We start from the raw sequence: 12017 nt of genomic DNA on the forward strand, positions 1-12017 counted from the left end.
AAAGATAAACTGACAATACCATGGCTAAAAAAGAAACTGACAATACCATGGCTAAGAAATAAAAAAAACCTGACAATACCATGGCTAAAAAAGAAACTGACAACACCAAGGCTAAAAAATAAAATGACAATACCATGTCTAAAAAATAAAAATAAACTGATAATACCATGGCTAAAAATAAACTGACAATACCATGGCTAAAAAATAAAAATAAACTGACAATACCATTTCTAAAAAATAAAAATAAACTGACAATACCATGGCTAAAAAAGAAACATAGACTGTCAATACCATGGCTAAAAAATAAAAATAAACTGACAATACCATGGCTAAAATAAATTGACAATACCATGGCTAAAAATAAACTGACAATACCATGGCTAAAAAATAAAAATTAACTGACAAAATGAATATCATTTCTAAAAAATAAAATAAACTGACAATACCATGGATAAAAAAGAAACATAGACTGACAATACCGTGGCTAAAAAAGAAAAATAAACTGACAATACCATGGCTAAAAAAAACCTGACAATACCCTGGCTAAAAATAAACTGACAATACCATGGCTAAATAATAAAAAAATAAACTGACAATACCATGGCTAAAAAAGAAAAAAAAACAAAAAAACAATAAAATACAAAATATTATGAAATGAAAAAAAAGACTGAATAACACAAACCCCACAAAAGACTTTGAATGTACAATGTTGCTTTATGACTTTCCTGTTTGAATTGTCCTCAGAGTTCAGTAATTTGGTGAATATACTTTTAATTATAGTTGTTATTCTCAGTGATTTTATGTAAATATAGCTTGGTTCACCTAACATGTGTTAGATATGTAGCAAAATTGCAAAGCTTGATGTCAAGGGATCTTCAATTTCCAGTATGACATTCACTGCCCTGTTCGACAATCCTAAATGAATTGCCAGTTCTTTAGCCTCGAATGGACTGTGCAATAACGACAAACGTCGTAAATGTATGTCTAATGGTGTCTCTTTCAGAAATTCATCTTTGGTAACTGTATCAGAAATATTGCATATCTTTTCAAATATCAAAAAGTAAAATCATATAAAAATACTGAACTCCGGCGAAAATTCAAAACGGAAAGTCCCTAATCAGTAGCCCAAACACATTAAACGAACGGATACCAACTGTCATATTCCTGACTTTGTACAGGTAATATCTTTCTGTGGATTCATTATTATTCGTTAGATACCAATTTTCGTGGATTTCGTGGGAACAGGGGAACCAAACATTTCAATGTTCAACAGATTACTAATTTGCTAAAGAAATGTATACAGACTTGACCAAAACCACGAAATTAAATATCCACGAATATGCAAGTTTTTATAAAGCCACGAAAATTGGTACCCACGAAAATAAATCCACAGTATGTAGAAAATGGTGGATTGAACATGGCTGTATAGCTACATTTTTTGTTAGCTTCACCTTTCACTTGTATGCCAGTCGTATCAAATACCATTATATTGACAACGATTCGTGAACAAAAAAAGCAGACATAATAGGTAGAAATGTCAAATATACAGCAGTCAACATTGTGTCACTAAAAGAAACAAACAAATACATAACAAATAGGCCAATCATATCACATCACATTAAAGACATAAATACACATATATGTCATAGCACAATAACGCGAACACAAGAATTTAAGAGCCACTTCATATATGTAACAAAGAAACATAAAACGGCATATAGACAAAGCATAACTCTAAAATGAATACAAACAAAGCACATCAGCAAACGGTTTCTATAAACTAAAAATAGCCATTAAAATATTAGAAGAGATACGTCTTACCAAATCACGAAAACGATATATAACAAGTATATACTATTGTGATGTAAACAATAATATCAAGAATTAGGAAGAACAAACAACATAAAACACAAAAAACTATAACGCACAGCATTATTGCAAACTAAAACTAATACATGCATTTATCGCTATTTTGTGCATTTTTCCGTAGATCATATTTTGTGATATTTTTTTTATATCATGCTACTCGCTTGAGATAGAAAATTATCGTTAGAAACTAAGAAGGCACGTGGGGCTGCTGACAAAATTGACATGAAATTGACAACATAATCATAGATGAAATAGCGATAAACCGATTATCATTGGTCATCTCAACTCCAACTCCGTACCGGCTCAAGCGAGAAAAACAATCTGTTGAGACGATCAATGATAATCTATAAATATCTTCAAACCGGACAAAAACATGAACGCCGGGAAATGTTCACATATTCTTAACATTCAACTAAACCAGTGAGAAGTCAATCCCTATCAGATTGAAAGAAGGCTTAGCAGTGAATGTCAACGGTATCATTTTTCAGGTAACGGGTCATATGTTTATGATTCGAAAATTGTATTATATAAAGCTCATCTTTACATGTCAGCCGTTTGCCTTTAAAAAAAAGTCTTATAACTTTAAAATAAACTCATCATAGATACCAGGATTAAGATTTTATATTTACGCCAGACGCGCGTTTCGTCTACATTAGACTTGTCAGTGACGCTCTCAAATCAAAAAATGTTTAGAATGCAAAATAATTACGAAGTTGCAGAGCATTGAGGACCAAATATTCCTAAAAGTTTTACCAAACACAGCTAAGGTAATATATTCCTGAGTTAGAAAAGCCATTGTTATTAAAATGCAAAGTTTTGTTAACAAATAATCTATAATTATGAACATATCGATGGTAACTCAAGTCAACAAGGAAGTGTTAACTACTGGGCTGGTGATGTCCTCGGGGAAATAAATCTCCACCAGCAGTGGCATCGACCCAGTGGTTGCAAATAAACTCATCATAGATACCAGGAATTAAATTTGATATTTACACCAGACGTATTTGTTAAAGGATGATCATGTTATCAAACGAAACATTACAACTCGGCGTGTTTTAATCGAACAAGAATGATGTACAGTAATGAATACAAGAGTTATATCAAATACGTTTTTTGTATGTTTTAACTATTACAATGTACAAAGTTGAAAGGTTCCTATTGTATTACAGTTAATTGTTCTCCACAAGGTGCGACCAAAACATAATACTTAACATTGGCATTTGGCATTATTCAACATTTGTTATACATTACCTGTGCACCCTGGTTTACACTTTTCGTCTTCCTGAGAATAAAAAGGAATTTATAAACTAATTGAAAGGTACTCATTTTATTTTGTAAATCAAAAATTTGATATCCATTATTAGTAGATGTATAATCGAACAGATTGGGTTGAAATTTAAAACCGCTTGTTAAAGTCAGAAACACTCTTTTTCTATTAACGCATATCATGCATATATCGGCTTTGATGGGCTTTGCTCATTGTTGAAGGCCGAACGGTGAACGATAGATGTTAATTTCTGTGTCATTTTGGTCTCTTGTGGAGAATTGTCTCGATGGAAGTCATACTGTAACTTCTTTCTTATACATGCATACAGAATTATCCATATGTTTACTTTAATGCATTCTCAGAGTATGTATGAATTATTATAGTAATTTCCATTTTCAGATGTGTATCAATTTAAAAGACAGCTGATTAACAAGGAAAAACTTAATTGCTTGCAATTCACAATCATTATTTTTATCGTTTATTTGTTATAACTTTTTGGTTAACTAAAAATAATCATTGCATCTTTGGCAGTACATATTTTTGCGGATCTCATTTGATACAATTCAAATTGATAAGCGAGTTTATCGATAACAAATTACAATTTCGAATCGAACTACATGTGTGTTAATTTTTGTATTGTCCCTGCCATCCACACTTAAAGAAACAATACATAACATAAATTACAACCTTTTCTTCAATCCCCGATGTAATTGTGTGTACGCTGTGTTCGATGCCATGTATTTCACAAAAGGAAGGGTATTTAGTTTGATCTTTATTCTATCGTTTATTTATGGTAAACTAAAAAACTAATCATTGCATCTTTGGCAGTTCATATTTTTTCGAATCGTATTGGTAGATTTGATACAATTCAAAATAATAAGCAAGTTAATCGATAACAAATTAGAATGTTGAATCGAACTTAATGTGTGTTTATGTTTTTGCATTTTTCCTGCCATGCCCTGCCCTCTAAAAGAAACAATTCATAACATAAACTACTACCTTTTCTTCAATCCACGATGTAATTGTGTGTATGTTGTGTTCAATGCCATGTGAAGGACATATCCATATTTGGTCTGTGTGAGCTAGACCGTTGTCAGGAAGTACACATGAGTTGTTTGGTGAGTTACAACATATCCTTGTCATAAAGGATGCATCACTGGTTTGAGTCTGATCACTACTTGTTCTGATATACAGCTGACTTATTTTCTCCAAGGCTGATGTAAGACATTCATAGATGCTAGAAGCTATATCCCTCATTATAAGTGTGTTTGATGTGGCATGCACAAGATGGACAACAATCCTTTCATCTTCGCAGGAAATGTACAAATCTAAAGACGGATCAATGGTAAACACCCCAGCCCGATGGAACAGCATGTCCTTGTTTGTATTTCCGTATGTTTTCACCGCCCAGACATAAAGACAGTAACTAATAAATCTAAAAGATAATGCAGGAGGTATCATCAATGATGACGATTGGAAGGCTATGGCAATACTTCTGGTTGTAAAGCCAGCTGATTGAAGGTATCCAGAATCATCTTTAGCTCGTACCATACTTGCTACATAGTAGAAGTCAGCAGGTATACGGTTGCGATCTAAGTCGTATCTTTTTGGTTCAACCAATATATCAAGATGGGTCATAACGTCCAGTAAATAATCTTTATCTTTGTAGAACTTCTTATATTTTTGTTTCTTCCAAATTTGTTCGATTATTGGTTTTGATACCACCCCTTTCTTACCCATAACATCCCATAACTCCTCTCTTTGTGCATCTCCTTGACAGAATCCTCTATCAGTTACAATAGATTTGAAGGCATCAATGAGAAGAGTGGGAGACAAAATTATACGGTCGTCTAATTTATGTTCATCAAAGTACAAAAGCTTGCCAATGGAATGTTGGAATTTCAGAAATACCTTCAACTCGGTTTCTGATAACGGTCTAATAGGTTGCAATGCGTTTATTTTCTTTAGATGCTCTAGTGTAATCAGAGGAATGCCTTTTCTGATCAGCGATGCAAATTCTAACTCTAAAGGGATAAAACACTTTGGAAGTGATTCACCCCATGTTGGTTGCCTCTCTGATTCGCTGATAATAGCATCCTTGATCTTCGTCATTTCTGGGTCATATTTGTCTTGTGCGTTAACAAATATTTTATCCTCAAGCACTAAATGTTGCATTAACGATGTCTGGTGAAACATCTTGTTGATTTCTGCAAATATTTCATGTCTTCTTTGCTCAACCTCATTCTAAGAAAAAAATGCAGGGAAGGTTTTTTACAAAATATTTATAGTAAGAAACAATTATCTTTATTGAAATGACATGTTTATGGTAAAACGAGTGTAGAGTGGGCATTCTGCAATGAAAACAATGGTATCATATTATAAAAGCAAATACAACAGGTACGGAATAAGTACACAGATAGTATAATCGATGCATTTTTGTAGCATACAATCTATGACAATAAAAAAAAATTGATGCACGATTATATTAAGGCTGAAGTCAAACAAATCTCTCAATTTTCTGAAAAGTCCCTAAGCAAAAAGCAGATAAATAGTGACATTTCAACACTGGTGATACCTAAGATAATATGCTGGTATCTTTTTGAAATTGACGCAACATACATATTTACCCTATATGCTTGTGACCGGTAGATTTCAAGAAGCTTGACTTATATAGACAAAACAAAAGTTTGGCGTACTACTGTCTAAGCATAGTACCTCCGTTAGGTTACATGTAGTTTGAGACTATTCTGTATACCACATAACACAAAAAGACCACTACTAAAAGGAAATCAGACAAAACATACAAAACACCATACCTTGGCAGTTCATTGTTTATATAATATAGTTTCCATTCCATTTAGTTAAGAGCAATTTACGATAAACATTTGCCACTTATTTCTTATCTGAACTGATTTTAAGAGACATTTAATTGCATCACTAGTATACAAAAAATAGAAATAGTATTAGTTTGATGCAAGTGTTGTAGACTGTGGTACATCCAGTACTGTTCAAACAATCAACATGTAGTAAAATAGGTTCGGTTGAGTCAGGGGTCAAGAGTTGTTATATACATGAACACTAACATATTTTATTTAATCACATACAAAATGTTAAATTACATCTAAATAAATACTGACCATTCCTCATGTTCAAGGATTGACCGCAAGCACAGTATGAGAAAATTATAATAAGTAAAAGAAAAAATATGTAACCAGACGTGTTTTACTTATTCAGGCCTTCAGGGTGATGTTTAGATAAACAAAGATGTTTAAAACTAATCAACATTTATTAGCGGACTTTTAATTGCGTTTACCATGTTCGCTTTGAACATCTTATATTTTAAACAACTATGATTTTTTTTAAAGACAATACTACATGACAACCTTGAATTATTGTTAGTATTGATTGTATCTAATAACAAACATTAGTACATGTACAATCATAATCTTCTCGATTTTTTCCACAGTATTTCTTTTAAATATTAATAAGAGTCAAAATCAATCCCCGTTACAATTGACTAGAATTAACTGATGCATTATTACATACTTACAGCTATTACCCGATCTTTGTGAGTTAAAACAACCAGAATCTTAGGAAATCCCTGCACGCTTCCCTTGCAGTATGTTACAATTGTGTTTATCCAGAAAAGCAGATAATCTGTAAGAGTAGAGAAAAGTTATAAGGAAAAAAAAAATATTAAACTAAACGGTCATGTTTCGAAGGAATCGAAAAGATGAAATTAGTTGCCTATTATCGCGCGTATAATCTAAAGAGTGATAATATTTTAGTTTCCAAAGTGTCTCTGTGACAAAGTATTCGGATTCGACTTTGACTCATACAGGTGTTACACACCAAGGTGTATTGAAAATTAATGTATATGTATACACACCTCTTCCTGATTTATGTCCACTCTTTCCCGGGAGGTATTGTTCATACGGACATGTATCATCAAGTTTTCTACTTCCATCCAATACAATTATGTAAATCGCTCTGTATGTCAGAAATGTCTGATGAGTTGAATAGAAGACATCCTGGCCACCAAAATCCCAAATAATTATTGGTGCTATCTTTTTGTGGTGTAACTGCTTTTTTCCTACTTTAGAGGTCTTCTTGAGAAAGTTATCTTTCGTGATTGATACTTTGACTTCTTTAACTTTTTTCGAAACCCCAAACATCTGTTTTAACTTTCTGATCAATCCAGGTTGAGTTACAGTTTTTAGGTGCACCTCTCCAGCGTTACCTGACTCGGCATGATCCGAGTCATCCATTGAAATGTCTGTATATGGCAAATCTTCACCTATACAGTTGTCATTTGAGAAATCGGTATAATCTTTTCTTGTTGGATTTTCCTGTTCTACTTGTATGTTTCTATTGTCACCTGACCTTTCTCCGTCCGAAACTAGTAGTTTTGATTGGTTTCCTGAATTACGAGTGCTATCTTGTATGACTGTCTCATAGTTTTCATCGTTGCATTGTGATTTTGCATTTTGCTTACATAACTGACGTACTAGTTGTTGGCTCATATTCCCGTCTATACTGCTAATATTAATTGGTACGGTTTCAAATTGGAATTCAGAACTGTTCAATCCTGTTTTGAAACTTTTAGTGGAAGACAAACTATCCGATTCTGAACATTCTGACCATTTTGACCATTCTGCCCCTTCTGGTGTTGTAACTGACATTGAATTTTCTTTTGATTGATGTCTTAGTTTTTCTTTGCTGGCCGGCAATGATATGGCTTGTGACATGACTGGTAGATCTTTGCTTGTTAGCGTTGTATCATCTACATTTATAGTTTTCACTCCTTTTAAAAGTGATCTGCTGAAGGTTATTTCTTCCAATGAGAAATCTAAAATGAGGCGATATGTCTAGTATTATATAATAGTATAATTCAGTATGTTCGTTCTAAATTAAATATTGTACAATGTAAATGTTTTTTCTAACTTATCTAGAACAAATGGGATGTAAAATAGTTATCATATGAGAACGCGATGTGTCATTGTAAGATCATCCCAATGGCCGGAGAAAATCAAGTCCGATATATTCTCTCCAATTAAACAGTAGTTTATTGATATAATACAAACGGATATATGTGAGCTTACAATTACTATAAATTGTCAAATTGTAAGCTGAATGTTAACCATAAATTGCTATACATGAAAAAGACTACCACTGATTTTTTTTTAAATTTTGCACACAAATTAAAGTTGTTCTTATGAAGTTAACGTGTATGCAAAATTTCATGTCAATATAAAAGCATTGCATTTTGATCATATTGTATGGGTTTCTTTCATATTGGCTGTTTCAAAATAACTCTAAAGATAATGTAAATAGATATTCCATTATCAATTGTATTGATACGTTTGCAGTAATCTAATTTATAAAAAAATGTCCTATTGTTGTTAATAATTCACATGTTCTGTTTTGCATTTATTTGAAGATTTACCTTGGTGTCCACCCAGCCAGTCTTTTGATTCACGGTCCATATATGAAAGACCATTGTATAGTTCTATTCCATCGGTCGATATCCTGAATCTAGTGGGACGTTTTCCAACCAGATATCTTGCTATTGTCGTTTTCCCTGTACCCTGCTGGCCAGCTAACATGACCCTTGCCTCAAAATGGGGATAACTTTGTTCCTCCAATAGACTAGCAAATACTTGCGCTGACTTTGTATCGAACTTTTTAACTTCAGTTGGAAGACCTAAACATCAAAATATTTGACTGGTTGATTAACAATTGATATATTTTACAAATCTAGATTTTATTATTTCTACTAATCGGGCCTTGGTATGTTTAAGAGCGGTTCGCGTATGATTTTTGAAGTATGTAATTTATTCTATTGTGTTTTCACAATAGTTGTAAACCGGTTTTGGCTGTCAGTATATAATGAAAATTTGAACGAGATTTAACTATCGAGGTTTGGGCAGTGACCATTGTCGTACGTTTCTGTTGTACTGAAGTTTAATTTTCATATAGAATTCTGTTTTTTTAATGTATTGAAGTTGTATGCAAAACATTAATGTGTTTTGTATATATTTTGTAGATGTTTGATTGCTGTCTTTTACCGGTATTGTTGATTGTTTGATGTTTATTTACAGGGATTTGTTTTCGTAGATGCATGGTTGCCGTATTCAAAACATGAACTGTTAATGATGTTTGATATACGTAATATTGTTATCTCTGGATCTATAGTTATTAAAATTGAGATGGTCATTGCGCCAGTATCTAAATATGTATTTAGATTTCTATTATGCCTTTATCGTATAAAGGTACATATCTGAATATTCTCAGATATGCATGCTTTACAAAAATCTAGAGAGAGATTTGGCACATAAATACTTTATGTTCGTTTGAACACAGTGAATTAAGAACATAATGTATTTTATCGGTAAAGCAGAGCCGCTAATCTTATATAATGAGTAATACTGATAGACCATATTTAAGAAGAACATCAGTGATTAGTCATATGTGGCTCAATAGAAATTATATGTTTCATTTTTCAAATGTTTTTTCCTCTTCTTGAGAAGAGAAAATTCCTGATTGCATGTGATATTCTTACATTTCGGGTTATATTTCGATATCTTTATATTAGTTTACTTCTGAAAGAGAGACGAGAGCTTCCAGAGGGACAGTCAAACTCATAGATCGAAAGTAAATTGACAACGCCATGACTAAAAATTATAGAACATGTCTATTTTGCAGCTATAGCAGCAATATAAAAGAAACCGCAACAGTTGTATACCGCTGTTTGAAAGTCATAAATCGATTGAGATAAAAACAAATCCAGGTAACAAACTAAAATCGAGAAAAAACATCACAACTATAAGAGGAAGTCAACGAAACAACAGAAACACTGAGGTAGACAAAAACGACAATGCAACACACACAGAAACAAACCATAAAATATCAACAACCTTCATAAACAATCAGAGAAAAAAATTACCATGTGCAATACCAAGATACAGGAGTCGACAGATTATAGTTCCATGAAAGTGCATTTGTACATAATAATAATATTTAGTTTCCTTTTAATTTATGTATTTAGAGGATTAATAAGTTTTCAAAGATCGTGTATAAATTCCCGTGCAAGGTAAAAAAAAACATCAGTGTACAAATGAAAATGTGCTGTCCCGTTTGCAATACGTTTTCTACAACCGTTTTGAACACATAATTAACTGACGGATGTACACTCATTTGTTATGGGCTTTTATTTGAATGCTATTATGTTCTCAAAAATGAGAAACAATAAGAAACATTTCAAAAATAACTTTACATTTCTTTTTTAAAATCAATTGTCTGTAATGATGGATTAGATAAGTAAATTTCTTAATTGATTAAGTTGTGTATATAGCTCAAAGTAGGCACTACTGTGCTATTTTGTGACGTTAGCTTTTATTGCTAAAGTAACCCGGAGAGCCCGTGGAAAGCCTTTAACTTTCTCTTGTAAAACTAGCAATTTAGATTCGATACATGTACGAGCAGACCTTTCACGTGTGGGACTCGATCTCAGAATCGCAGTGTTGACAGGTTTCAGAAACAGTAGTTCGACCATGAAGACACATCGGTCACGGAGTCACCCCCTCAGTTAAATAAACGCATCAACACTTTTATTAGTGCATTTGTTTGCACCGTTTCCTTTAACTTGGATGGAGAGTTGTTTAATTGTTTTATTGTCACTCATACCAAATCGTCATTTATCTGTATCGTGAGCATCACTTATACATTTGTATTTCTGACTATTCAACTTCTTCAACAAGTAAGGCTTTTCAGTATGCAACAATAGAAAAAAATACTAACCTGGTAAAAGATTCTTTTCAAATGCCTGCAATAAAAAAAATGAAATAAATGTCTTTCTTTTATATCAATAATTAAAAAATCAGAAATATATACAACCTAGGTGAGATACACCTTTATAGTATACACTGATTATGCATATTTAATTGGGAACATTAGCAGTCAGAGGTTTTACATGTTGCATCCTTTGTTTTGTTAATGTAATTACTACATTGTACTCGTTTATAAGTGTCATTGGCGAAATTGCGGATAGACGAAACATTTAAGAAGTACAGTTGTGTACAGTCATAACATGAACAGCATGTTAGCTTGGTCTAAGTAATTCGGTTACTCCCAAAAAACAGACACGATATAAATTGAACGTTTGGCTGGTGTGCTCAACACTAAAATAAATTGTTACTAGGACCGCTCTACATGTTTTTTTTTATATATATTTTTAAATGACCGTGTTCCTTGAAATATACAATACTCATTATTTTCATAGTGATTAATATGATCTAATATTATAACACAATGCTGACTGATGCACCCCTATTTTTGACATTTTTATCTTTTTATGTCTGTTTGTTTTGTTCACAAATCGTTGTCAATATATTGAAATTTGATGCAACTGTCGTACACATCACAGGTTAAGCTAGCTTTATAAACCAGGTTTAATCAACTATGTTCTACTTAAGAAAAGTCAGGAATATGACAGATGCTGTCAATTCGTTTGTTGTTTGTTGTTTTTGTTGTTTTTGATTTTGCATTATGATTAGGGACTTTCCGTTTAGTATTTTCATCGAAGTTCAGTATTTTTGTGATGCTACTTTTACTTTGAAACACAATCTTATAAATATCTAATGCACTAAATGAATATGAATCAATATAACATGAAAGTTCAAAAATTCAAAGCTTTAAATACTCAATTTCAGTTATGCATTTGCTTAAATATAAGATCTTGTTGTTCAATTTTTGAAAAGTGAATACTCTGCGAATAGGATTTTGCTTTTATTAAAAAAATATAAAAACAAATAAAAAATGTAATATTACCTCAAATAACGTTCTTATAGCCTTATAGCTGGTCAAATCTATTGGCTTCTTT

General features: G+C 32.3%; 1 protein-coding gene across 1 annotated transcript; it reads right to left on the reverse strand.

Annotated features, from left to right (window-relative positions):
* Window positions 1-768: 768 nt before the first annotated feature.
* Window positions 769-10966, reverse strand: LOC139503535 (uncharacterized). The gene is made up of 7 exons (XM_071293334.1): window positions 10937-10966; window positions 8583-8840; window positions 7026-7985; window positions 6687-6793; window positions 4136-5380; window positions 3121-3151; window positions 769-1020 (listed from the first exon to the last, which is right to left on the reverse strand). Exons 2-7 carry the CDS (start codon window positions 8740-8742, stop codon window positions 833-835), a joined length of 2691 nt encoding a protein of 896 aa, XP_071149435.1. The 5' UTR covers window positions 8743-8840; window positions 10937-10966; the 3' UTR covers window positions 769-832.
* Between the last annotated feature and the right edge of the window lie 1051 nt (window positions 10967-12017).

The sequence above is a fragment of the Mytilus edulis genome, chromosome 14 (genome assembly GCF_963676685.1).
Source record: "Mytilus edulis chromosome 14, xbMytEdul2.2, whole genome shotgun sequence".
Taxonomy (NCBI): domain Eukaryota; kingdom Metazoa; phylum Mollusca; class Bivalvia; order Mytilida; family Mytilidae; genus Mytilus; species Mytilus edulis.